This window comes from Mesoplodon mirus (assembly GCF_964341445.2).
Source record: "Mesoplodon mirus genome assembly, chromosome: 7".
NCBI classification, from domain to species: domain Eukaryota; kingdom Metazoa; phylum Chordata; class Mammalia; order Artiodactyla; family Ziphiidae; genus Mesoplodon; species Mesoplodon mirus.
In genome coordinates this window covers 92,754,154-92,781,949 of record NC_138983.1, presented here as the reverse complement: position 1 = coordinate 92,781,949, position 27,796 = coordinate 92,754,154, and the positions used below count along the sequence as shown (strand labels likewise).

At 50.3% G+C, this 27,796-nt stretch overlaps 2 protein-coding genes across 2 annotated transcripts in view; both read left to right on the top strand.

Moving 5' to 3' along the window:
- Positions 1-27,796, top strand: part of LOC309807674 (uncharacterized protein) — a 239,551-nt gene that overhangs the window by 4,204 nt on the left and 207,551 nt on the right. The window lies entirely within an intron of this gene.
- Positions 6,782-27,384, top strand: LOC309807695 (BCL-6 corepressor-like). Its single transcript, XM_082627550.1, is given in 15 exon segments — positions 6,782-6,882; positions 8,634-9,023; positions 9,683-9,736; positions 10,208-10,394; positions 16,018-16,263; positions 16,587-16,664; positions 16,667-16,979; positions 17,442-17,503; positions 17,506-17,693; positions 18,024-18,041; positions 18,045-18,278; positions 23,165-23,331; positions 24,482-24,627; positions 25,297-25,453; positions 26,880-27,384. Coding segments are annotated over 15 exon segments (2,535 nt in total). The 5' UTR covers positions 6,782-6,879; the 3' UTR covers positions 27,172-27,384.

Genomic DNA, 27,796 nt, shown 5'->3' with positions numbered 1-27,796 from the left:
TTATCTTAATGCCTACTTGCCTTACTGTATTTTTTTCTATACTTTAAGGTGTCACACACCATTCTTAGTATTTTCATTCATCACTTGTACTCGGATACAAAAATCATTGCCTCAGACTTAGGGATTGTTTTAATTTTGTTGGTTTTCCAGTTTTCTTTCATGTTTTAGGTTTTTAAAAATGAAAAGTTTGGCTTTTTAAATTATAAAAGTAATATATATTTACTGTAAAAATTTAAGAGGGTAATATAGTTAACGTATATCTCCTCCACCCTGGGATGAACACCTTTAACATTTTATAGAACCTTCCAGACTACTTTTTTATGGATATATGAGTGAATATATATTTGTGTGTATGTGCATAATGGCCTCATACATTTCTGTAAGTGACTTTTTTTCTTTAGTAATATAACGTGTGTAACTGTGGGTTACTGCCGCTAGAACCCTGGTGTCCAAACTCCCAGGCCAAATCTCCTTCTACTACATTACACTACCATGGGGAGGTTTAAAAAAGAAAGGGAAAGTATGAAGGGTGATTTTTCCATAAATTAAATCCACTTGAAAAGGCGCATTTGGAGAGTCAGAGAGTACTGATATTGTTAGAAAGAAGAAAGGTTTAAAAGCTGGTTAAATCTCATTTTTAAAAAATCCATATGTACCACATTGTAAAAAAGAGAAGGAAGACGGCATTCATGATTACTGGGCTGGCAGGGTAGGGGACAGTTGCATGCTGGGGGTGGCTCTCGTACTGGCTCTTCCACTCTTCACACTTGTGCTCGGCCAGGGACCGCTGAGGGAGATCAGAGGAGAGGGTGGTGCCTTGGGGGTTCCAGGGGGTTGTGCAGCTGGCTCCCTTGCCACCCAGACTGCCCCAGGGTTCCCAGCCCCAAGGATTATGGAGCATCCCCACACCTGTTCGCTCTGCAGTTGCTGCTCTGCACGCATTTTCTCCTCCAGCACTTTCTGCAGTGTCTCCTTGGCCTTCTGCTCATAGCTGTTTTTCTGGCCTTCCATCCGTAAAAGCAACTTATTCATTCCCCAAGAAGTGTATTTCTGTAAATTTGAGGCAATTCAACAAATACACATTGACCTACTGTGTGCTAAAGCCTGAGCAGGGATACAGAAATGAAAAGAAATTGGTCCTTGCCCACAGGGCAGAGATGTCAGTAATCTGGTGGACCTTCTTCCAGGCTGGAGGCAGGCAGGGAGAGTCCCTCAGGTGATGTGAGAGGTGAGTGGGGATAAAAAACTGCCCTGGGCATGCTGGGCATTCTCCCCTAGGCCTTCCACAGGCATTTGAAATCCGACATTTCCAAAGGGAAATCATCTTTCTAAACCTGCTCCTAGCTCAGTGGTCAGCATCACCCCCCACCCAGTCTCCCAAACCCTAAACCAGGGAATCATCCTTGATTTCTCTCTCACCTTCTTCAAGGAATCAGTTCCTCATCAAGCTTTGTCACGTCAGCGTCTTTAACGGCTCGTTCATTACCTGTATCCTCTATCCCTACCGCCACCTCCTTAGTTCAGACCCTAGTGACACTATTATATGGATTATATAGAGACTATGTGTTATCTTCATGCCTTGCCTCCCTTCAAACCCTTTTCAGTCCTGCAGCTAGAGGGTTCTTTCTAAAACTTACATCTGATCCCATCACAACCTGCTTACATCTCTCAGTGGTTCTCAGTGTTCTAAGAATCAGGTCCAAACTCCTTGGCATGGTTCCTACTTACAAGCCCAGACTTTGATCTCATGCTGCCTCCACGCAAGCTGAACTGCTTGTAGGTCCCCTAAGCACTGTGCTTTTCAGCCTCTGCCTTTGCCCATAAAGCTTCTTCTGCTTAGAGTATCGTGACCCACGCTTCTCACCTGGTTAACTTCTACCCATGTTCAAGATTCAGCCCTAGAATCATAAATTCTGATAAACTTGGCCAACCATACCTACCCCCCGACTCTTTATGGATTAGGCAGTTTTACTGGTGTTCACATAGTATCTGTATTTCTGATCTATTGAATCATCTGTCTCCTTTAAGGGATTGTAAACTCCTTTGAGGCAGGGAGCATTTTTATTTTTGTATTTTTTGTGTTTTATTTATTTATTTATTTATTTATTTATTTTTTATTAGCTTCTGCTTTATAACAAAGTGAATCAGTCATACATATACATCTGTTCCCACATCCCTTCCCTCATGCATCTCCCTCCCTCCCACCCTCCCCATCCCACCCCTCCAGGCGGTCACAAAGCACCGAGCTGATCTCCCTGTGCTCTGCGGCTGCTTCCCACTATCTATCTACCTTACATTTGGTAGTGTATATATGTCCATGCCTCTCTTTCACTTTGTCACAGCTTACCCTTCCCCCTCCCCACATCCTCAAGTCCATTCTCAAGTAGGTCTGTGTCTTTTTTTTTTTTAATTTTTTTTTTATTAGTTTCTGCTTTATAACAAAGTGAATCAGTCATACATATACATCCGTTCCCAAATCCCTTCCCTCATGCATCTCCCTCCCTCCCACCCTCCCCATCCCACCCCTCCAGGCAGTCACAAAGCACCGAGCTGATCTCCCCGTGCTCTGCGGCTGCTTCCCACTATCTTATCTACCTCACGTTTGGTAGTGTATACATGTCCATGCCTCTCTTTCGCTTTGTCACAGCTTACACTTCCCCCTCCCCATATCCTCAAGTCCATTCTCAAGTAGGTCTGTGTCTTTATTCCCGTTTTACCCCTAGGTTCTTCATGACATTTTTTTTTTTAATTCCATATATATGTGTTAGCATACGGTATTTGTCTTTCTCTTTCTGACTTACTTCACACCGTATGACAGACTCTAGGTCTCTCCACCTCATTACAAATAGCTCAGTTTCGTTTCTTTTTATGGCTGAGTAATATTCTATTGTATATATGTGCCACATCTTCTTTATCCATTCATCCGATGATGGACACTTAGGTTCTTTCCATCTCCGGGCTATTGTGAATAGAGCTGCAATGAACATTTTGGTACATGTCTTTTTGAATTATGGTTTTCTCAGGGTATATGCCTAGTAGTGGGATTGCTGGGTCATATGGTAGTTCTATTTGTAGGTTTTTAAGGAACCTCCATACTGTTCTCCATAGCGGCTGTACCAATTCACATTCCCACCAGCAGTGCAAGAGGGTTCCCTTTTCTCCACACCCTCTCCAGCATTTATTGTTTCTAGATTTCTTGATGATGGCCATTCTGATTGGTGTGAGATGATATCTCATTGTAGTTTTGATTTGCATTTCTCTAATGATTAATGATGTTGAGCATTCTTTCATGTGTTTGTTGGCAGTCTGTATATCTTCTGTGGAGAAATGCCTATTTAAGTCTTCTGCCCATTTTTGGATTGGGTTGTTTGTTTTTTTGCTATTGAGCTGCATGAGCTGTTTATAAATTTTGGAGATTAATCCTTTGTCAGTTGCTTCATTTGCAAATATTTTCTCCCATTCTGAGGGTTGCCTTTTGGTCTTGTTTATGGTTTCCTTTGCTGTGCAAAAGCTTTGAAGTTTCATTAGGTCCCATTTGTTTATCTTTGTTTTTATTTCCATTTCTCTAGGAGGTGGGTCCAAAAGGATCTTGCTGTGATTTATGCCATAGAGTGTTCTGCCTATGTTTTCCTCTAAGAGTTTGATAGTTTCTGGCCTTACATTTAGGTCTTTAATCCATTTTGAGCTTCTTTTTGTGTATGGTGTTAGGGAATGATCTAATCTCATACTTCTACATGTCCCTATCCAGTTTTCCCAGCACCACTTATTGAAGAGGCTGTCCTTTCTCCACTGTACATTCCTGCCTCCTTTATCAAAGATAAGTTGACCATATGTGCGTGGGTTTATCTCTGGGCTTTCTATCCTGTTCCATTGATCTATCTTTCTGTTTTTGTGCCAGTACCTCACTGTCTTGATTACTGTAGCTTTGTAGTATAGTTTGAAGAGGGAGCATTTTTTAAAAAATAAAATTATTTTTGTAGGCTTGGGGATCTGAACAATATTCAGTAAAGTCAAGTTTTAAAAATTAATACATTTGTATTTTTAGAATTTCTCCTGGCTTCAAGGTCAAAAAGAAAAAGACACAAAAGCAGCTTTGCAAATTCACTGGGGGTCTTGCCTTTCCAGTGCTTTTCATTTTTATGCCCTGTGATTTTTGGGAAAGCAGGAGCCTTTTACTGTCGATTCTGGGTTACCCAACTGGGTAAGAGATAGTCTAGATAATGCAAATTTAGAGTTCAATATCAAATCATTTCCATTTAGCTTTGGAGTCATCTGAAAATTTGGATTTAAATGTTGAGTGGGTCTTATGTTCTTGGAATTGTCATTAGAAACCAGATACAGGAGTTACTGGTTGAGATCATACATGGTTATGTCCAGGTTATTGGACTTAACCATGCTGGTCACTGACCAGCTTTATCCCCCATTGAAAACGAGTAGACTGGCATTCTGGATTATATGTCAGTCTCTCATGAGGTTGGTTGGCATTACTGAAAAAATAAAAGTTGTGGATCCGCAAACCCATAGACTCTATAGGCTATGTTCCCCTGCAGAATTCTAACTACATGGCCACCTTATCTTCCTAACATCAAGTGGGAGCAGTCTGGCCGGTCCATCTTGTTCTCTTGATCTTGAGTCCTCTGCCAAAGACCTCCCCCTTTTCTGCACCGGCACATACGTCACAGCCCTGAAGAAAGTGTAGACATCTGAGATACGTTAACAGTGGGGGAGGGCTGATATCCCGTGAACAGACACATAAATGCCTGTTAGACCTGGAAATTGAAAACCAGAGAGGCGGGGCCCCACTGGTTTTGGCCCAGGCCACCAGCCCCTGGTGTTCCCAGCAAAATGTTCCCAATGTGGGAGTTTGGGGAAGCAGGGAAAGGCAGGTGGTGTGAGGTTATTAGGACTTGAGGCCCTCAGCCTCGCACTGAGGCCAGCTGAACCCCCAGAGCGTGCTTCCTGCCCTCCTGTGGGCTGCTACTCCTAAAGGTACTTGGTTTCAACAGTTATTTGTGCATCAGATTAAAGACTGAAGGGAGAGGGAACTGCAAGCCTAAATTCTTCATATCATACGCCACCTCCCTTTCTCTTCTTATTATATAAGCAATTCATGTGAAAAACAAATAAGGCAAACAAAACAAAACAAAATTACCTGAAATCTTGCTATCCAAAAGTTACCATTAGTATTTTGGTGTATACTTGTTCCAGATTTTTCTTTATTTTCAACCCTTCATTAAGGCCATTGTAGTGTTGACAGATGATGCTGGCACAAGCACTTGAGATGAGGCTCCTCTTTTTAAAATACTGTATTTGCATTTGGTTTAATTTCTCTCGGGCCCTGCCTTGCCTGGTCCCCAGCGTGGTGTTTTCTGCTGCAGTCTCTGTAAATTGGAGTTGGGGTGATGGGGCGGTCAGGCAGGGCTGTGTGTATCTGTGTCTGTACGAGGGAGGGCGGGCACACTTTCCAGTGTTTCTGGGCAACAAGCAGGCACTCACTGCAGTTTCCTATGCCTCAGGCCTGGGCTGTGGAGACAGGGGAAGTACCAGGAAGGGGTGGACGACCCCGACCCAGCTAAATGGAAGGCCCAGCTCCGCTGTGCGTCAACAAGAGCAGGGAATTCAACCTGATGTACGACGGCACCAAGGAGGTGCCCATGAACCCAGTGAAGATATATCAAGTGTGTGACATCCCCCAGCCCCAGGGCTCTATCATTAACCCAGGTGAGGCCCCAGCTGCTGGGGAGAAGGTGGACAGTGTGCCAGGTTCTGGGCTGGACCCTTAAAGCGATAGTCGACTTGAAAGTCGCCTCGCTTACAAAGTTGAAGACTGGTAAATAAAGCAAGAAATGCTGTCCCTAGAAAGAACCCAGAGAACAAAAGATATAAACTCAGCACAGTCTTCCTGCCCACCCAGTGGAACAGTAAAGCATTAGAAAGAAGAGGGGGTATTGAGTTCTATAAAAAATAACTTCTCTTGGGACTCAACACTGAGAAGAGAGGCCAGGTAGTTTAGAAGAAGGAGGGCTTAAAACTTAGAAGGTCTGAGTTATAAACCTCGGTCTTTCCATTTCACTACTTGTGGGACATTGAATCAAGTCATTCAACGTTTTGAGCCTCACCTTCTTCCACTATAAAATCTGGGTTCTCATCTTTCCTGCGTATTTCAAAGGCTGTTCTAAGAATCAATTGCCATGACATCATGAAGGCTATTAAGTGCTCTTTATAAATGATGGGTAAGTGATCATTTAATTTGTATGGTATTTTTCCTAGGAGAATACCACCAGATCCCTATATTTACTCAATGTTTAGCCAGTTCCGACTAAGAGCCAGATAATTTAGACTTGACCTCCAGTGAATCTAGTGAGGCTCTGCCATGAGGGAAGGGTCTGTCTTCACAGTAAGCTTATAAAGGAGAGAAGCTGTGCTCCTTGGGTCCTTAGAAGGGATGCGAATGTGTAGAAAGGGGTTTAGAGTAGGAATTAAAAGATTTCTAGGAGAAGGGAGCAGGGTCTGCAGCTCCTGGATAGGGGAGGGGATGAGAGCTTGCACTGGGGCTCCGTAGGAGGAGCTGGGAGTGGGGTGAACACCCTTGGTTCCCACTCTTTGGCACTGAGGGTGCACACTGAACCCAAGGAACCTCTGTGCTGGCAGTGCCTAGCTTGAACAGTGGGTCAGCTGCAGGGATGACAGTGCAACGTGAGCGCCTCACTTTTGACCTTCGTGTGTGTGTGTGTGTGTGTGTTTCTCGGGTAGGATCCACTGGATCTGCTCCTTGGGATGAGAAAGATAATGATGTGGATGAAGAAGATGAGGAAGATGAGCTGGACCAGTCACAGCACCACGTTCCCATCCAGGACACCTTCCCCTTCCTGAACATCAATGGTGAGTGGGGTGGGGGGTGGGACCGAGGCATGGAGAGGATGTAAGGGGCTTTGATTTTGCAAGCGTTGACACCATATCCACCATTGCACTGGGAGCAGCGACCAGGCCCTGGGGCCAGGCTGCCAGTCTGTTAGCAAGTCGGAGTCATAGGCAAAGGAACTCCGTAGGCATAGTTATCCCAGTGGGGTGGCTTCTAGGCAGAGAGAGCATCTTCTGAATCTTATGTGATAATTCAGAGAAATTAAAAAATGAAATTCATTCTCAATCCCGCATACAGATACACAAGCTGTTACAAATTTTGCTGATTTCCTTCAGGCCAAGTGCAGGGATCCTTTTCGTGAATTGTAGGCAAACTCTTCTGCTATTTCCCTCGGTACAAATTTTCTGTCACTGCCTTAACAGCCTCTGCTAAGGCTGTATCGTGGGAAACTTGTGGCTCTACAGCTGTTAATACTAGGCTCTGATAAAATTTCTCTATTAGAGACTTTTATCTTTTTTAAATTAATTAATTAATTAATTAATTTTTTGTGGTACGCGGGCCTCTCACTGTTGTGGCCTCTCCCATTGCGGAGCACAGGCTCCGGACACGCAGGCTCGGCGGCCGTGGCTCACGGGCCCAGCCGCTCCGCGGCATGTGGGATCTTCCCGGACCGGGGCACGAACCCGTGTCCCCTGCATCGGCAGGTGGACTCTCAACCACTGCGCCACCAGGGAAGCCCTATCTTCTTTTTAAATTGACTCTATGAATTCGGCTTCCCAGGAAAGATGCGTTTAGAGGTTGGAGGGTCCCTGTGAGACAGAGCAGGTGCTGCACCTCCCATTGCACGTTCTGAGGACGCTCAACCACAAGGTGAACTGCTCTTCCACAGCATCTTCCCTTGAACTTTTCACTGACATGCTCCTAGTCATATGACTTGCATTCAGTTGAGTAGCTTTTCACTACTTTTCTAAGTTCCATCTGGCTGCTAGGGTCAAATGAGATACTTTCTGCCACCTAGAAAATTTAGTATATCCAGAGGATTCCTGTAGGATTTTGGAGTCCCCTTCCCTAGGTGATGCCCCTTCTTTTGAGAATCAGGAAATGAGTCTTATCTGTCTACTTGCCCTCCTTCACTTACCCTGTCATTTATAACCTTGCAAGCAAGTGATGAGTAAAGACAACGATCATAGAGCTCTCTCAGGTTAATACTGCCACAGCTACATTCCCACTTGGTGCAATTTTAAGATTTGGACATTTGGAAATGTCAGATCCTTTCCCAAATCTTTGGCTCACTCATTCTGTTATTCTCACCCCTTAAAAGGATGCAACCCATTTCCAGGATCATGATTTACCTTTTTTTTTTTTTTTTTTTTTTTTTTTTTTTTGCGGTATGCGGGCCTCTCACTGTTGTGGCCTCTCCCGTTGCGGAGCACAGGCTCCGGACGCGCAGGCCCAGCGGCCATGGCTCACGGGCCCAGCCGCTCCGCGGCATATGGGATCCTCCCAGACCGGGGCACGAACCCGTATCCCCTGCATCGGCAGGCGGACTCTCAACCACTGCGCCACCAGGGAGGCCCTTTCATGTTTTTTTAAAGCTAATATTGTGTGTCCTTACATTATGGGCCACCTTGGATCCTTTATGGAAACATGTGAACTATATATTAAAAATAAAAAGTAAAATGTGGCCCTACAGCCACACCGGGATTTCATTGCCCTGAGAGAGGAGTTGGGGCGCATCAGTGACTTCCACAAAGCCTATACTTTCAAACAGGCTCCGGGCCAGCCAGTTTCCGGCTTAAGCAAGGAGAATGTTCCAGCGGTAACCAACAAGGAGAACCTGGCGACGCCGGTCTCGACTCCATTCCTGGAGCTGACCCTGAGGAGCGACGGCTCTGCGGTCACTTTCGGGAAAACCCAAGAGGATCCCAAACCATTTTGCGTGGGCAGTGCCCCACCGAGTGTGGATGTCACCCCCACCTACACCAAAGACGGAGCTGACGAGGCAGGATCAACCGATGGCAAAGTTCTGAACCCGAAGCCATCTAAGCTGGCAAAGAGAATCGCAAACTCCGCGGGTTACGTGGGTGACCGGTTCAAGTGTGTCGCTACCGGACTGTACGCAGACTCCAGTCAGCTCGGCCGGGAGCAGCGGGCATTGCAGGTGAGCCCCCCCCACCCGAATTTCAGGAGCCTGACCAGTTGTCAGGTTTTTTTAATGTTGGAAGAGGAGGGAGCCGGGGGTATGATAGGGCAGGACACCGGGCTGATTTGGTTAATGAAGCTTAGGATAATTTAAATGTTTGAAATGTGTCCAGTAAGGGGACGTAAGTGGATACTTTAAGTTATTCTGTAGATTTTAAGCGAACTCCACTCAAGTGCTGATAACGGAAGTTTTAATTATTGCGAAGGATGTCTAAAAGACTGCATGACATTTACCTATCAATCGCTTTGATTTCTCTGCCGTTACTGTACGTTAACAAATATACCTAAAAGCGCTGCTTAGAATGCCTTACGTGATACTTGGTGGAGGTGTGTAGCGGCCGCATGTCTGTGAGATTCGTGCAATTTTTTTTTCCACCCAAAAAACAAACAAACAAACAAAACAAAAACACAAACCTTGCTTAAAGGGATAGAGTATGTATTTAACTTGCTAGTGAATGATAGATGTTGTATAGGAATTTCCTTAAGATATTTTACTTTTAATTAAAAGACAAATAAAGCCAAATTGTTTTGCAATGTTAAGAAAAAAATTGGTTTATGCTTATAAAAATGGATGAAGTTATCTAAATGATCCATTGAGTGCCCATTTTAATTACATAGATGGAAGAATTACAAGAGGACAGTATTTTATGTCTACCCGCTGCTTACTGTGAGGTCAGTTCTTCAAATTTTTATTACTAGAATCTTCCATAAACCTTTTGAGTTAAATTTCATTTCCAAATATACAAAGGGAAGTTTGTGCGCCATGGTCGTCTTTATTCACTGTGCATTTGTTTTCTTTTCTGTTGTGTTTTTGTTTCGCTTTCTTTGCGTTGTGTTTTTGTTTTGTTTTATTTACCTTCGAAAGAGAATGTTTGTCTGTATGCTACAGTGTATGTATGGCTATACATACACACCACATACATCTCTACATACATACGGCTTTATGAAGAAAGAGTGTGTGACTAGTTACACATAGACACTCTTACGTTTTTATCGTTCAATTTTAAAATATCTCAGTTGTATCATAAATTGTGGTTGGTTTGGGGCAAACTTTTCTTTGAAGATACTTTCCTTTAAGGTAAGGGCAGTGAAATAGCTTTGGTGGTAAGGTGTGTCTTTTTTCCATCTCCGTTCTCTTTGTAGCGTGCAATGATGCGTTTCTCCGAGTTGGAGATGAAAGAGCGAGAAGGTGGCCACCCCACGACCAAAGACTCCGAGGTGCGCAAATTCAGCTCCGCTGACTGGGAAAGGCTGAAAGGAAGTCAGGACAAAAAGCCAAAGTCGGTCGCCCCGGAGGAGGCCATTGCCGACCAGAACGACAGAGATGTAAGTGAACCCAGGCGGCTCGCGTGTGGTACCACGTCGGTGGGAACGGGGCGGTTCCTCCCCCAGTGCCGAGGGAGGTGAGAGGAAACAGTACGCTTCCGACGGCCCAGCGTCTGGGTGCTGGCTGTTCGGAGAACGGGCTGCTCTGGCCACCCTTCCCAGCTGTGGATTGCAAGGCTGGTTGTCCTTTTGAGCGTTGCGGCATCCAGGAGTGAAGCACCTATGAAATGTTTCCTGGCACGCATCTCCTTTTTCCGGAGCAATGCTAGTCCTGTAGTTGGTAATAGTCTGATACAGTAGAGCAGAGGAATGGCGGTGCAAGACCTCCAGCATAGCAGGTATGTGTTCTGTTTTGGAGCAGGTACGGATACGGGTTTTTGGTAGCAGTGGAATGACACTTGCAGCCAGAGCCAGACCCTCCAGAGTGACAGTCTCCTGTGGGAGGGAGTGGAGAGTACTCGGATTCTCCCTCCAAAGGCAGAGGTTTCGTTAAAGTGAGATGAGGGCTGATGAAGGCACCAGAAAGACGAGCATAATTATTTTCTGTGGCAGGCTTGTTTGCAGTCATTAGGAGTTGACAGCACGCTCCAAGGGCGTGGGATCAACGAGGGCGTTCTTCCTACCAGACGGGGTGTATTCTGTTTTGGAGGCCAAATTGGAGAGAAAGCTAGTGTTTGCCTCGAGTCACACTCTGCGGTCCCATCAGCTGCTCCCCCACTGGGGTTGACTTCGGGCTTTGCCCTCGAGACTTCCTGGGCTAATGAGATGTGTTGGCAGCAAGTGGAGGTCTTTCTCCCGCTTTCTTCAGTGTGCGTGCTTGTGGCCTGTGGCCTGCAGCCTGCTCCGGACCCCAGAAACCTCACCGGCGATGGTGAGTGAGGGCACCTAGGTGAACGTCGAGGACAGGGTGGGCGTGAAATCCTCCTGAGACAGGACAGTCGGGGGTGGTGGGCACGTTTGGGAGGCCCAGGCCCTTGGACCCAGTCGTAGGGTCGACGTTCGCCCGCACGCTTAGGTCGTGGGTGCCTGATGCAGTTTGGGAAAATTGTGGTCAGCCACAGCGTGTGCTTCTCTCTGCTGCTTGGAGCACTGCCCTCCCCCAGCTCATCTTTAGGGTCAGACAAAGGCCTGTGGCCAGGGTTCTGGGTAAGCCACACCGGGACCGGTTTGTCCTACGTGGCTCCCGTAGAAGGGGATTTCTGGGGCTAGTCAGTGGCGGCCTTACCCGAGGGATGGGGCTCTTGATGTGCCTGGAGTAGACGATTCCGAGCTCCTCCCCCTCGGGATTGGAATGAAAAACGGAGGGTCCAGGCCACCCTGGAGTGAAGCAGCAAGAAGGCCTCCCTCCTTGCCTGTGCTCACAGCTGACACGCAGCCCTTACCCTCCTGAGTGGCCTCATAACTCAGCTCTTGGGGAAGTTTCTCAGAGAGATGTGATAAAAGTGGGCAAGGCCAAGTTCACGGGGATGCACTTTTCTGAGGAGGGGATCTGCCTGTTGTGGGTGGACGGTGAGGGAGGCTGGAGGAAGGGAGCGGGCATTTAACCGGCCTTGAGTCTTCTCGCCCTTTTCTCCAGCAACGTGGCCAAACCCAGGGTGGCCGCTGCCCTTCACGTCTCAGTGGCCTCACCCGCCCTTCTTCCCAGAGACGTTTGCGTGCGTCCTTCCCAGTCTTTCCTGCTGAGCGTGGAGACGAGAACTCGGTGTGGCTGATGGGGAGCAGGGCCTGAGCCCCAGATGATTCCGAAAGCCCCCTCCCCCCACCGCCTGCCTCCAATTTCAGACCAACCAACGGGTCTCTTCCTGGAGCACCCGGGACATGGCCCAGTGAGCCATGAATCGCCACCATGGGAGGGCAGGAGAAGGGGTGGGGAAGGTGAGGGGCTCCGTTTGAAAGGTTGGGGCAACGGAGGTGGGTTCCCCACCCACCCTCTGTCTTGTAGAGACGTGGGGTTTGTAAATAGCTGGTCAGGAAAGGTCACCTGAAGGGGCCACTGTTCTTACCGCGGCCTCCACGTCCAAGGCCCAGCAGGTGTTCATTCCATTCAGCTGGATATGAATGGGCCTTCTTGTTCTTGGGCCATCATGTCTTGAGCTGATATGGGCTCAGGTCCTTCTCATGGGTGTCGGTGTGGCCGAGAGCCGAGCTGTGAGCACATGGGAGCTGGGGCGGGGATTTGGGGCGGGCAGGGGTCCCAGAGAGGGTCCAGGACGCCTTCAAGATGCCTTCCCCCTTCTGAGGCAGCCCCTACCCATGGAGGGCCCAGGAGCTTCTAAGGTGGTGGGTGCTGTTTGCGCGGCCTTGGTTGTCCTGGTGCGGGTGCATCTTGTTGCTAGGGGCTTGTTTAAAAAAGAAATTAACGGGCCTCCCTGGTGGCGCAGTGGTTGAGAGTCCGCCTGCCGATGCAGGGGATACGGGTTCGTGCCCCGGTCTGGGAGGATCCCATATGCCGCGGAGCGGCTGGGCCCGTGAGCCATGGCCGCTGGGCCTGCGCGTCCGGAGCCTGTGCTCTGCAACGGGAGAGGCCACAACAGTGAGAGGCCCGCATACCGCAAAAAGAAAAAAAAAAAAAAAAAAAAGAAATTAACTTGAAAACACAGTGGCCGAGATACTCATTTATTCTTTATGATCACATGGGTGGCTGAGTGAAATTTTTATTTTGGAAGTTCACCAAATGAGTTTGGAGGTTCCTCAGACTTGGAAGTTCATCACTAGGAACCCTCAGTGGCATTTGAAGATGGGGCGGGGCAAGGAGGCATTGGTCCCTTCCTTCTCAAACTTGGAGTAACCATCTCCCTTGCCAACCACTTGGCTGGGACAGGCCTAGGACCTGCTCAGTGGCAGTGCCTGGCCAGGAGCTGGAGGAAGCCTCAGTCGAGGGGCTTCATGAAACTTCTTTGCTCAGGGAACTTCTCTTCCAGCTGAGCACCTGCACGTGTGTAAACTACTTTGGAACAGAGGTCCCCTGCACCCCTTGTGTAGCGGGTGTAACTTTGAACAAGGTTAGCCCTGACTGGAGGTGCTATTATAGTTAAGCTACAGAGAAGGGGATTTTAATCCTGGGGAGCCTTCCAGCGACTCAGAACCCTCTCACCTCGTTTAGGCCTCACTGGGCATGGCTCAACCGTGGTGAGGGTGCTTTGCTGCCACAGTGACTTGTAAATGTTGCTGTGCTGATGCTTCTGTGAGGTGATGCTATGGTACAACCATAATGCATTTGGGATATACGTGCTGTGAGTCATAGGACCATGCTGCAGGGACCACGTTCACATCTTGCTTAGACTGGGTGACCAAGGGCACATGGCTTCCCACTTTTAGAAGGGCCAAAAGTAGCAATGATGGCAAAGCCTGATGGTTAGGATCCCCGTGTATCTATTTATCTCCCCATCTCCTTTGCCCTCAAGGGTCATCCTCCTGTGGGTCGTGGTTAGAACAGTCTTTGAGAAGCTCCAAGTGACACGGAGCCTCTACCCGATAGCTGGTGGCCATGGGCATCTTGGGCAGTCGGGGTGGGTGTCCTTCAGGGTTATTACTGGCCTGGGTAAGGTCACACTAACGTAAGGTCTTGGGGGGCCTTAGCTGAGGGGAATTGAGATCTTTGCCCTAAAAGGCTCCGGGGTTGGGGGAAGGGTGGATGGACCTAGTTTGGAAAAAGAAACTTTCAAATTGGACGTGGGGGTTCTTAAGGCAGCCCTTCCATTCCTCCATGGATCCCCTCCCACGGAGCTTTTAGGGAAGGCTGATTGGACCAGATTGGACCCGAGAAGTCCAATGGTGTAACCAGCAGGGCTCACCTCTTAAAATTTCCTACATTTCAGGCCTGAGATTCAGGCTGGTCTGAAAGTCTTGGCACCTTTTGGTTAAAGGGATTTTTCCAGCCTTTCTCTGTGCTGAGCCCGGCCCGTGATTATGAAGCCCACCCCTGGAGGGAGGCTAGCAGTAACATTCCCACTTTACAAAGTGAAGGGGGCCGAGTTGTAAAGCGGCGCCATTCCTGCCCGAGTGTTTAAGAGGGTCACAGAGCAGCCGGAGTGAGAGCTGCAGCACGCCGTCTTCACCGGGCCTGCGGTAGCCTGGGCTGCATCACCCGTAAGCACAGGCCAGGAGTTTGGGGTTTCTCCTGCTGCCATGGCAGGAGACCCTCGCGGTTGGGGTGATTCCACCATTCCGGCAAAGAGTAGATGGGGATCTGCCCCACCTTGGGATACCCTTGGAGAAAAGCTAAGTGTGTTCCACCATTGAGAACACAGGTCAGGCTAGCCCAGGCCAGGGTGAGGTTCATCCCCACAACTGGCTGCCATTAAATGCTGGGAATGCCCCCAAGAGAGTCTGATCAGGGGACCAGCCGGCTGGGCAGAAGTGGGAGTGATACTTGAAGTGGTCTAGGGAGCGGAGGAGGAATGCGAGCAGCATGTGAGGGGTGTGTCCATGATTTCATCTAGAAAAACGGGCTGTGGGAGCTTAGCTCAGGTGTTAACGAAATACCAAACTCATACACCCACCCCCACCCCCGGCCGGTGATGGACACAGGGTCATCTTCGGGGAACTCTTTAACAGCACAGTGATCATTATGGAATTATTTGTGTGTTAGAAACAATGTGACTAGCAAAGCAGTTGAACTGTTTCTTTGGCTAGAGCAAAAGTGAGGAGTGATGTTAGGCTGGGGTGATTGGAGGAAAAGCCCCAAGTGGATGCTAGATTGAGCAGAGGGGGCAGGAGCAACACAGGCGGAGCTGGGGTGTGAGCAGTTCAGCCCTGCCCGCCGCAGCCCCCCACCCCACCCCCATGAAGGGGGTTGGAGTCTTGTCTTTGAAATGTCCTTAGATGCTTGTTGCCTGGGAAGGAAGGCGTGGAGACGTGCCAGGTGGGTGACTGGTGTCACTGAGGGCCTTCTTCCTAGACAGGAAATAGGAGCAGCCCCTCGATGGCAGTGAAATGCTTTTCCCCCCATGGGTGTGGAAAGAGGACAGACGGACTTGTAGCAATCTGGTTGAGTTCTTTGAAATTGCCGTTGACCCTTGTGTGTGCACCAGGAAGCCTTTCCTTTCCCTTTGCCAGGCTCCTCTTGCCTTGGTCTCCCCAGCTTCCCAGCCTCCCACCATTCTTTCCCTACCCTTTTTCTTCACCCTCGCCCCTGCTGACCCAAGTGAACATGGGTGCTATGTCTGTGTAGATGGCAGTTGGGGGCTATTTGGTCTCTTGATGACATCAGCCTTTTTTGTTGACTAGCAGCTGTTTCCATAGTCATTTGTAGCTCTGCCCTGATTGGTTGGATCTTACTGTGAGGTCACTCACCCCCCCTTTAAAAGTCAGCCACCTTGGAGAGTTAAGCAGTTAGGGAGTGATCTCACATGCCTATAGAGGGATGGTGTAGATGCCTCACCTTGACCCTTGAAGGATGGATTGTGAGTGGGCTACGCGCCTCATTTTCTGCTTTCTTTGCTGGTTGTGTTCAGCTGTCCTTCCTTTGGGACGTCTTTCTGAGGGTTTTGTGCTTCCGGCGTGTGAGGCCCCTGGTCTCCAAAGGGGGGTGCGTCTGTTGGTAGCAGATTGCCTTGGGCATGGGGGTCCTGCCTGCTCCTGGTGACCTTTGTTCCCTCCTTTCCGGGTTGTCTCCCCTCCCCTAGGGGAGTGTTATGATGGAAGCAAAGCTGACCGCTTTGAAGCCCCAGAAGACAGTGATCTTCCTGAGGACATGGACACGGAGCCCCCAAGAGAGTCCCCCGCCGACCAGGCGGCCCCGGACGCGTCACGCAGCCCCACCCTCCGGCTGAACAGAAAGCGCAAGGTGTCTGCCAATAGGAACCACACTGAGACCACTGTGCTCCCGGAGGACCCTCTGCTGAAAGCCAAGCGGAGACGGGTCTCCAAAGGTGAGCTCGGTTTGGCTTCGGGCCCGCAGGGCACCCTACGGAAGTCCTGGAGCGGAGCAGTGGAAAGTTCCAGTCCCACCCTGGAGCCCTGGGGGGAGCCACTCACACCTCCCCACCCCCCCAAAGCCGGGTGCCGGGGCTGGAGCCCAAAGGTGGCCAAAGGCAAATAGGCCCCCTCCCGAGACTTGGTGACAAGTTCCAGCCATCACAGTGACCACACCCCTCCTCTCCCCCACCCCTGTTAGTGATGTGTAAGACAGTTTGTTCCCCGCCCCCCCGCCCTGGGGGGCTTCTTCATTAATTTGTAGTTATTTCTCCATTAGCTGACTGGCCTGAGAGGGAAATGACAGACAGTTCCTCTAACCACTTAGAAGAGCCACATTATAGTGAGCTGACCAACCTGAGGTGTGCATTGAATTAACAGGGCTCCATCCCAGAAAGCAGCGCCGCTTGCTGCACCTTAGAGAACGGCGGGAGCAGCAGGTGTCGGCAGCAGAGAGCAAACCTGGCCGGCAGGGCAGGACGGAAGTGACTCAGGCGGTCCAGCCTGCGGTCACCCCCCAGGGCAATAGTATCTCCGAAGAGAAACCTGGCAGGAAAAGGGCAGAGGCCAAAAGCAACAGAAGCTGGTTGGAGGAGTCCCTTAAATGCAGTGACAATGAACAAGGTACGCACGGGGCGGGGGGCGCTCCTGGAGGGTGGATCACCCGCCCTCTGTGGGAAACGGCCCTGGAGGGGACCTGAGCGCCATCCAAGTTGACAAGAGTAGCGTGTGGCGAGCGGGGAGTTTTCTTCATGAGGTCCTTTCAGCCTGCACACTTCCTTATGGAATGGACAGTGAGGCGGGAGCTCGACTTCCTGGGCTGCTCCTCATCACCCAGCCCGCAGCTGGGCAGGAAGGGAAGTCTTGGGTGACCCCGGGCGCTTGTCAGTGCCCTCATTCCAGCCTCAGGCTGTCCCCAGTCGCCCTGTCCCGAGCACCCAGGCCCCCCACGGGTGGGGACGGGAGCGCACGAAGGGCTGGCTTCTGCCCTGTCTTGCGGCCCTTTGAAGCGACTTGCCATTTGGCGTTTCGTGGGTTAGCCTATTTGCCGGTTGAATGTGGGATAATTAAAATATTAGTGCTTTGAAAACATAATTGGCGTATCTTTAAAAACTGAATCTGCTCCAACGATCAGTGCTAACAATGGGCTTTTCTTTCCTCACCGGCTACAACTGTGTAACGCCCGCTGCTTCTCCCCCTGACAGATGTGCTGTGCATGGACGGAGAAATGGATCGGCAGCCTTCGCCCCTGCCGCAGAAATACACCGACAACAGCGAGAAACCATCCGCGAAGCGACCGTGCAAAACCAAGCATTTGATCCCTCAGGAGCCCAGGCGGGGCTTGTCGCTGCCAGGGGACTCCTACGTGGACAATGCGGATGGCAAGGTACCTCTTGCCCCTGGCTCTCCCCCGCCCCCCGGGCCTGTGCAGGCACATCCCGCCTGCCTACTTCTCTGCTTCTGGGGACAAAGCTTTCCTTTTCCTGAACCCCTCCCCCCAAAATGTCACTGCCCCTTCCTAGGGGACCTGTCTCCTGGGTGGCGGTGAAGTTTCCAGCGAGTAAAAATGCAGCCCCTTCCTCGCGCCCCGCCTCCCCCAGACAGAGAGGAGGAAAAGTGCTTTCCTCCACTCAGGTTTGTAACTCAGGGAGGAGGCGAACCAGGCGGGTGTTGGAAGGACAGCCTGAAATGTGTGCACTGCCTGGTTTCGTGATAGGTGACCGTCCGGAGATTTTGAAAGCGGCCTGAGCCCAGTTCCGACTATGATCTTTCGCCGGCCGAGCAGGACCAGAAGCCCTTGGACCGTTTGCAGCAATTGTTACCATCTTCCCAGGTCTCGCAGCTGACATGCTCAAGCTCCCCTCCAGAGACCACCCAGTCCCGCCCGATGCCACCGGAAGCGCGGAGACTTATTGTCAATAAGAACGCGGGCGAGACCCTCCTACAGCAGGCCTCCCGGCTTGGCTACGAGGTGAGCATCCTTGTGGGTGCCCCGGATCAGGATCCGCCGGCTGCTGCTCCTTGGGTGGGGGACACACTGGCTGGGGATGGGGGGCGGGTCTCAGAGCCCAGCCCCCTCCACGTGGCGGACTGGGCTGGGTGTTCCAGCAGGGTGTTTGCGTTGGCCCCGCTCACACTGCGGGCTCTTTGGTGGCTTGTTCAGTCGGGGTGTGAAAAGAAAGGCAGGCCTCTCTGATGTTCCGTTCCCGTTCAGGCAGGTAGGCTGCTTCGGCCAGTCCGGCTCACTTATCTCTGATACAAAATCTGACCTAACCCAGGGCTTGGCGACCAGGGGAATTTTAATGAGCCTTTTGGATTCTGAATAGCAAGAAGGAGAGTAGTTATTAGCTCTACTAACTTGTGCTGTTTGGGGCAGAGTGATGCCCCTGTGGGGTAGCGGGTGGGACGTGTCTGTGCAGAGTAGGGGTGGGAGTGGGGCAGACCTGAGCAGTCTCTTTCTGAGAGGGCACGGGAGCCGAGGGCTGATGGGCGGGGAGCAGGGGTTGAGCCTTGCACAAAACTCCCTGTCCACACTGCTGTATCCCAACCCAGCACGGCTGATGACAGTGACAGCCTCTATTGCTAGAGCAACATAGAAAGAGAGCTGATATCTGCCTAAGCCCGTGTGATCTGTAGTAACTCCTTTCACCCTGTTAACATCTTCACTTGGGAGTAACGAGTACTAGCCCACTCTCGGATGAGGAAACTGAGCCTCAGAGGGGTTAGCTGATCCCCGTACAGGTAGCAATCCAGCAGTGCTCCACAGCCCACCACGCTCCTCAGCAAGACTGGCTCACACTGGAATTGCCCTTTTTACAGTTCAAAACCTCTGTGAGACAGATGCCTCTCCATGCCCTGTGCAGTTCCCCCACCATACTTGTCAGTAGCAATTGTGATGTGATAGCCCACAGGGCAAAGGCATTTTTCTGTGCTGGCATCAGCCCTCTGGGAGTTGAATGGTGACAGTAAAACGCGGTTCAGCAGGCTGAGCGTGGAGGTGTGGCTGAGCACTGGGGTGGCAGGACCCAGGCTGGCCCGGAGCCCTGGCGCCCACACCCTCAGCCAGCTCTGTGCCCCTGTCCCCCGTCTCCCGTCGTGTCCCCCCACCCCGGTCCGTAGTGCCGTGAGCCCTTGGAAGTGTGCCTGCCTTGGCCCTAAGGCCTGACTGTGGGTGGGAAGTTGGAAGCACTAGGGCTATGCTTAGTTTGGGGGTGTTTTGTTGTTGTTGTGGGTTGAATGTGCTGTTGTTTATATCTACACGTCTCTTGGAGACCTCTCCATTAGCTAGAGAGCACTTTGTGGTAGTTAGCGCAGTTACTTGCAGGTGAAGTCCAAGGAGCACCCAGTTGGTTTCCCAAGAGCTGAGAGCGGGCGCCTAGGAGGACAGAGCAGATGTTGCACATAGTGTTGAGCTAGACCCCCCGTGGTTGAGAAAATAGTCTCCTTGCTTCCAGCAAACGCTGGAGGTGGGGGGGAGACCCCTAACCCCAACTTTTGGGTTAGGGTTGAGAAAGTAGACTCCCGCTTCCAGCAAATGCTGGAGATGGGGGTGGCGGGGTGCTGCTGCACCTGCCGTGGAGGGCGGGGCTCCGAGCCCCACCTGTGAACTTGGCATCATTTCCAGCAGCCTCCCTTTGGGACCAGAGACATCAAAAGACCCTCGTTGGTCCTCTAAGACAGTTTCCATTTTGGTTTGGTGGCTCTGAGGCCTGGACCAAGGGGCACTTGATCCATACTTTTTTAGGCTACCTGGCCTTTGATTGCACAGGAAGCCTTGGGAATGTTTACGGTCGGATTTGTTTTTTTCTTCAAATGTAAATTTCAATATGTAGATTCCACAGATCACCAGTGTTGATGCTGAACATTGTGACAAGTAGATGAACGCTTTCAACTTTGAATCCAACTTTCTGGGATTTCTCTGGGCAGAATTTTAAATGTTGGGCTGATGGCCCATTTGGGAGATGTGGCAGCTTAAACCTTTTAAAATTGAAGGACAGTTTGCTTAAGCAGATAAGGGTGTGGTTTGGGAGGGTTTTCCTGAAGTTTTGTCTTCAGCATTCTTGGTTATTTTCTTCTGCTTAGCCAAAGATACCTTGTGCAGTATAAAGGCTGTCCGAGCTTTATGTCATGATAATCTGGTTCTGGAAGTTTAGAAACACACTCTGGCTTCAGATCCGCGTTAAATAGATCACTTGTGTGGCCAAAGACCTCAAACCATTCCCTCCTGGGAAAAAGGCTTCTATTTCTTAGGCTAAAACGCCCGTGTGCAACCACATGCTTGTGCCTTTAGCGGTGATGATTAAATTTTCTATGAATTGAGTAAGTCATGTTTTTTTAAAAAGTTAATGAGGCATTTAATTAACTAACAACGTCGGGCTTGTGGCCTTTATGGTTACATTTTGCAGGTAATGGCATTCGGCTTATAGCCGCTGAACAGAGAGCTGTCCGACAAAAGCAGTTTGACTTTGCTTGGGAATGGCTGGGCTGCCCTTCGGACACTCCCGTTTATTTCTAGCGGAGAAAATAAAACCAAGGAATGTGTTGCATCGACAGACCCGCCCCGCCTCTTCACCTTTCAGTTAGAGAAAGTGTTGGTGGCGACGGTTGCCATCCATTTAGAGGCCATCACCCTCTTAGCTAGGAGAGTGTAGTTAGCCCACTTGACCCCCAACAGAGAAGGCCTGTGGGATGCTCGTCACAGCTGGATTGCATCCCTCTAACTGGGGCCCTCTTGGGCCTTTTGAATCTTCCCAGCTGACCAGGTACCAAAGACCTGAGTTATAGGTCTAGTACTTCATGTTAATTGAACTTGGGGTTTAATATCTCTGGGCCTCAGTTTCCAAGTGTTGAATGAGGATAGTACTACCTTCCTTTCCTGCTATCTCCTGGGTTCCTGTGGGTGACAGAAGACGTCCTCGTCTGGGGAAATGAGAAGCACTGTGTAAATAGTGGGATCAACGTGGTTGAGTTAGGACAGCCCGTGGCCAAAAGTCTGACCTGGCCGTGGGGCTACTGCTGCCTTTGCTGCCATCTTCCAGGAGAAGAGAGTTGACTTACCCACCAGCTTGGACGGCCTTTCATTTCTAGGTACCCTTGAATCTGCCCTAGTAGTGATGAAGGTTTCCAGGCGAAGGCCATGATTGTCACAGCAAATAAACCCTGGGTTGAGTAAATTGATGTGTGCACAGCAGTTGGTGGCGTTCAGAGCTGATCCCAGAGCCACGTGACAGGGCCTCTCCCTGGCTGGGGCACACAACTCATTAGCTTGCAGCCGTCCACTCAAGTCTGGCTAGTGAGGGCCTGCTAAAAGCGCAGCAGCTTCGTGCGGTATCCTGGATACCAGGGCTCGGGGCAGGTGGCCTGGGAGCCCAGAGGATTGTGGGCTTTCTGGCAGGTTGGGATGTAAACGGAGAAACGCATTCGTGGGCGTGCCTTTTCTCTTCCTCCTCTTGTTTTGGAAGGGAGCTGCTGCAGTGACCCGAAGTAACAGGGCACCGATGGCCAGGTTTACCAGCATGCCCCATTGGGTTCACGTGGTAAGCAAATGGAACATTCTAGTTCTCTCCCAAGTGAGTGGTCACCTTTGATTGGCGTGTCCTCCAAAGGGCATAAAAGGTTTTACAGAACCCATCTCGCACTTATGGGCGGCTAGAATGACCCCCGTTTTAGGTTTAACAGATGAGTTACCTGAGAGATGTCACAAGGAGGCCTGTTCTGACCCCATCCCATCCCCCCTTACCAGCAGACCATGTGTTGGGCCACATGCACGTTCTGCCTACTCCCAGCTCTCAGAACCTGCCGGCTCTCTGCTGGGCACAACTTACCCAGTATAAACAGTATAACGTGTTTTCTGGTGGCAAATGCTTTCGATGTGTCTGAAAACTTTCTTAAGGTAATAAAACATTGAATAAGTTCCTACTCTGCTTACTGGGAGTGGTTCATATTAATATTTTAACAAGCCAAAGAAAGAAGGTTAATAACAGTGATTCTAATGCACAGTGTTGACACAGAACATCTCCGGGGTGGGGGGTGGGGCGGTGACCGTTTTATTTGATTCTTGAAATGTGGAGGTTGCAGCCTGTGGTGTATCAGGTTCCTGTCATTAACTTGGGGCAGAATCAGTCTAAAATTTTCATATTTACTCGAGAGGGTGGAGTGAGGCAAAATAGAGGGTGGGGTTATTGGAGGCATTTTGTGTCATTCCTCGAGGATGGAGGGAGAGAGCTTCTCTTTAACTCTACTTAACGTACAGACAAGAGCATCTGAGGCCCAGGTTCTGATTTGGGGTCTTAACAAGGGGCGCGAGGATGTAGCTGACCTGCGTGTCCCTGCTTCTCTAAGCTGGGGAATGTTCTCCGGCTGATTTAAGCTCTCTTTAAGTGTTGGTCATCCATACTTTGATCTAAACTTGTGTTATCGTCCACTGCCACTGACCGAACAGACCCATCAAGTGAGAATGGTCTGTGCTTGGCAATGTGTCATCTAAGATGTTAGCAGCCGTGACACCTCTGTACTGGTCACGTCGGCCCCTGGGCTGAGGGCTTTCATCGCTATCCGAATGCGTCCTCTCAGCAGCCCTGTGGAAGCTTGGAGAAGTTCAAGGGTAACTTGCCCATGGCCAGGCCAGTGGTGCAGCAGAGCCTTAGACAACACTGTCTGCATCTCCAAGCCCTTCTCACGCACTCTCGCCCCCCAGCAGGATGCCTGCCGCCTGCCCGCGCCATGGTGGGCTTTTGGCCCCGAGGATGTATGCCTTTGAAAGTGGGCACCGCCAAGCTATGGGGAGGTCACGCTTACAAGGTTCACTGTATCGTGGTCTGATGGTATCTCCTCTCCTCTCCTCTCCTCTCCCCGTAGGAAGTGGTCTTGTACTGCCTGGAGAACAAGATTTGTGATGTGAACCACCGCGACAACGCGGGTTACTGTGCCCTGCACGAGGCTTGTGCAAGAGGTTGGCTCAACATCGTACAACACCTCCTTGAATATGGCGCCGATGTCAACTGCAGTGCCCAGGATGGAACCGGGTCAGTGGCGGTCTTGCTCTTGGCCTGGCCCTGCTGGGGCATAGGCAGTGGTTCTCAGGGTGTGCGGGGAACCCCAGAAGGAAAGATGGAGAGTGAGTGCCATGTAAGCACACTGGTGGCGGAGTCCTCTAGAATGGAATCGGACAGATCTTTCTGGCAAATTTACAGAGAACTTTAAAAGTCTGTGACGTTCTTATGGACAGAAGTCCCTGAAAATGTTGAGCCTGCATGAATAATCAGGGGTGTTCTCTTTTAAGACCCTGGACTCTTCACCAGCGTCTGTTGAATCTCAATCTTGAACATATATGTGAGTTGAAAGTTGCAGGAGTACAGACAGGTCCAGTGGCAACTGGCTTGATAGGACCTGCCGTGTCCACCCACATCCCCGGGCCTGGCCCCCACTCTGTCCTTGACCTCGGTTTATTGGCCAGAGGCCCAGGTCTGAGTCAGCCCAAGCATCTTCCTGGTTGTACCTGGGATGCCACCACGAGGCAGGGCACTGGGGCTTTCCTGACGGTCATAAAATGAGCAAAACCGTAAGGTATTTGGTGGTTCATGGTTTCCAAATAGCATCCTTTCTGGATGGGACTGTGGACAGTGTTCCTGACCCCAGCGGACACGAGCAGGAGGACTCTGTATCCTCCTGAGAACTCGCCCTGCCTGTCGACTGCTTCTGGGCGAGAGGGTTGATCACTCATCTCCAAATTGGTTTCAGGAGAGGTTCCACTTTGCCCCTAGTTTCTTTTACAAACTGCACTTTTTGGGTTTTGTTTGTAATGGTGTAACAATGGCTTGTCGTATCTGCTTCCGTGGTGCTGGGGTTCTTCCCCCCAGCCCGCCGTATGTTACCTTCTTACAGTCTGTCACTATTTAAGTTCATTGGAAACGTTTTCATCGTGGCCTGAGTTCCTCCTTGGGCCATGCATTAAGAGAGATTTGCATTGAAGAATTAGGCCTGAGATGGTCCCTTCACCTGTCCCGTAAAGGGTTATGTGTTGAAATAACAGAGTAATTTGTCGCAGCGACCGTACACTCACCTCCTCGGTGAAATAGCGCGCCTACGAGGCTTGGCCACACACGCTCGATTTTGCCCCGTGTCCTTAGAAGCAAGCGTCGCGTGCACAGGTGTAATCCCCCGCACCTCTCCTAGGCCTCTCCACGATGCTGTCAAGAATGATCATCTCGAAATTGTCCGCTTGCTCCTCTCCTACGGTGCTGATCCTACCCTGGCTACGTACTCAGGTAGAACCATCAAGAAAGTGAACCACAGCGAACTTCTGGAGAAGTTCTTAACAGGTACGGCAGAGGTCAAGACACGGTCTTGTTGAAGCATCTAGACGGTGACTTCACAGCCTTTCACCTGGGTTCCCCCTACCCCCACCCCCCGTTTACTCTAAGTGACCCTTTACTGGGAAAAGCGGCCCAACGTTAGTCTGTCAAAGAAGAGATACATACTTTGAGTTTTGCGAGGTGGGGGGCTGGAAAACTCTTAGCTAGCCAGGCTAGCTTTTGTTTGGCAGGCTGGGGCGGTGAGGCGGGCAGTCCCTCAGGAAGGCGGGTGGACGCGTGGGGAGGTTTCAGTCAGATACCTGGAGGCGTGTGCAGTGGGACTTATCAGGAGGTGACACCAGCCCCAGCGTGAGATGTTCCCGAACTCCAGCAGCATTTGCCTCTTACCAGCAGGCGTTATCTTGTTTCTCTCTCTCTCTCTCTCTCCCCCTCTCTCTCCAGACTGTTTAAGTAACCTGCAGGCTCCTGACGATGGTAGCCCCGGTTGCTCTTCGGAGTTCTCTGGCAGCTGTGTGTGCTGAGCAGCCTTGTTCATTTCAGTTGGGCTTGTGGGGGTGGGGGTGGTGCTGTGAGCAGGACTTGCTTGGGAAAGAATTTTTCCAGGGTCCTTTTTGGCGAACAGCTGGAATCTTGCTCCAGCTTACTGACCTCTCTCTTGTTTGCCCCCCCGTTTAGAACCAGATGATGAAAGTGGTTACGATGTTTTAGCAAATCCCCCACGACCGGAGGACCAGGATGACAGCAACGAGGCCTATGGTGACCTATTGGAATCTGAATTTTCCCAAGACCCCCTTTTGCCGTGTTATAACGTCCAGGTGTCCGTCGCTCAGGGGTGAGCGTGGCCAGCGTGTGGTCGAGAGCCAGCCCAGCTGCTCTGTGGGGTGGCAGGAGTTAGAAATCCCCTTCAGCAGATGAGGGTGGCTGGGTTGGGGGGTGAGTGAATTCCTCACCAAGTGTCCACCGACCTCACATAATGCAGTGGAACTTTTCCAGAAAAGTTTGGGGGGTGGGAGGGCTCCCCAGCCAACTGCCCTCATTGGAACACACCCCTAGAGCCCAAAGGACACGGGAGTCAGCGACTGCAATTGCAGTTTCAGTCAGTAAACTCTTGGGGAAGGGATCCTCCCCAAACGGCTACCATAGGGGCCTTCCAAGGCGCGTGAGGTCCACGGGACGATACTGATGTGTACCCTCTTCTCGTATAAGATTAGAGAAAGCCGTATGTGGCACCTGGGCTCTTATGTGTCTTCAGATTTGCTTAGATCGAGTCTTGTCCCCACGGTCGGGCCACTGTGCCCCATGACCAACCCTTCGGAGTGAACACATCAGGAGACCTTGCTCTGCTGTGTGTTGACCCCGGTGCTTAAGGAGTAGCATCCTCCTTGGACTCTGAGGCTGGGAACGTGTCTGCCTTTGTGGTGACATTCTATTCGGGATAGAGATGATAAAGCGTGACAGGGTATCAGGAAGGATTGTACCACCTCCCTTCTCGAAAAATCCTCACTCCCGGCAGCATTGAGGGGCGGGTTGGAGGTGTGGGAAAGGAAAGGAAAGCCAGGTGACCTCGAGTGTTTCTCATGCTCTCTCCGTGAGGGCCGGAGGAGAGGAGAGGTCAAAGAGGTGTTTGCCATCTCCCTTGGGTTGGCATACAGACTGGTTTTCCCTAGTGACTAGAACGGGGTGCACTTACTTGGAGAGGGGTGACCTGAGTTGTGACCAGAGCCAAGGCAGCACTGGGGTGGCCTGCAACGAGGCTCATTCAGGGGCGCTGCTCCTGCTTTTGTCTAAGTTGGCTGATCCGCCCTAGGTGGCCTCTTAACACATGCACATGAGTCCAGAGTTCCCCCGCTAGAAGTAGATCTTCCGGGCTTCCCTGGTGGCACAGTGGTTAAGAATCCGCCTGCCAGTGCAGGGGACACAGGTTCGAGCCCTGGTCTTGGAAGATCCCACATGCCACGGAGCAACTAAGCCCATGCGCCACAGCTACTGAGCCTGCGCTCTAGAGCCCGCGAGCCACAACTAGAGAAAGCCCGTGCGCAGCAACAGGCCCAACGCAGCCAAAAATAAATAAATAAATAAAATTAAAAAAGAAAAAGAAGAAGAAGTAGACCTTCTAAGGACAGTGAGAAGTGGGGTGGGGGTGGGGTAATCAAAGTGGAAGTAGCAGGCCCTTTCCCCGCCAGGAGACGGGTAGTTCGTAGTTGGGAGCGCCTCTAATTTTGCCGGAAACTCAAACCACTGTCCTTTCTCTTGTGTAGGCCTCGTAACTGGCTGTTGCTCTCAGACCTGCTCAAGAAACTGCAAATGTCCTCCTGCATATTCCGCTGCAATTTCCCAAATGTGAAAATCGTCACCATCGCGGAGGCCGAGTTCTGCCGGCAAGTGTCAGCAAGTCTCTTATTCTCTTGCCCCAAAGACCTGGAGTCCTGTAATCCAGAAAGTAAGGAGCTCTTAGATCTGGTGGAGTTCACGAACGAGCTTCAGACTCTGCTGGGCTCATCCGTGGAGTGGATCCTCCCCAGAGACCTGGACTCAGACGACGACTGGTGAGCTCGCCGGGGCCCGCTGTGTACAGTGTGTCATGGTGTTAATCCTTGTGCATATGTGTCCTAATACGACTATTTCTGTAAAGAAAGGACACTATGAGACACGACTCCAGTCAGAAGGACTTCAAAACATGTTTTTTTCTTTTTAAAATTTTAAGTCAGTTTTTATGAAGTTGTTAATAAAGTTTCTTTACTTTTCAATGTACACATGCTTCGGAATATGTTTGTTTTTACTCGGAACAATTGTTTCTTTTCTTTTTTAAGGAGAAAAAAAAAAAGCAAAGGAGCTCCACACTTTGACTTAATTTCATACAAAGCTCCGACGACAGAGGCCATAACTGTTGAGAGTTGCTTTTGGGGCAAATTAAACCAGTAAAATTTTAAACTCTTCCTGCATATTAAAGGGATTGAATAAATTGGCCACTTTGGTGCACCTGTGTCCTGCGAATTGTCCAGTTGGAGATGGAGGTTTAGAAAGTGAGTTTCAGTCTTGTTTAAGTCTCTTCCCATCAGACTGGTCTCGTGATTTCCTACACACCATGTTACTTCCTGTCTACCTTGCCTTGGTGTTGTTCATGCCTGGATTGTCTCCTGTACCTGCTCAAACCTTGGTCCATTCTCGTTTGTAC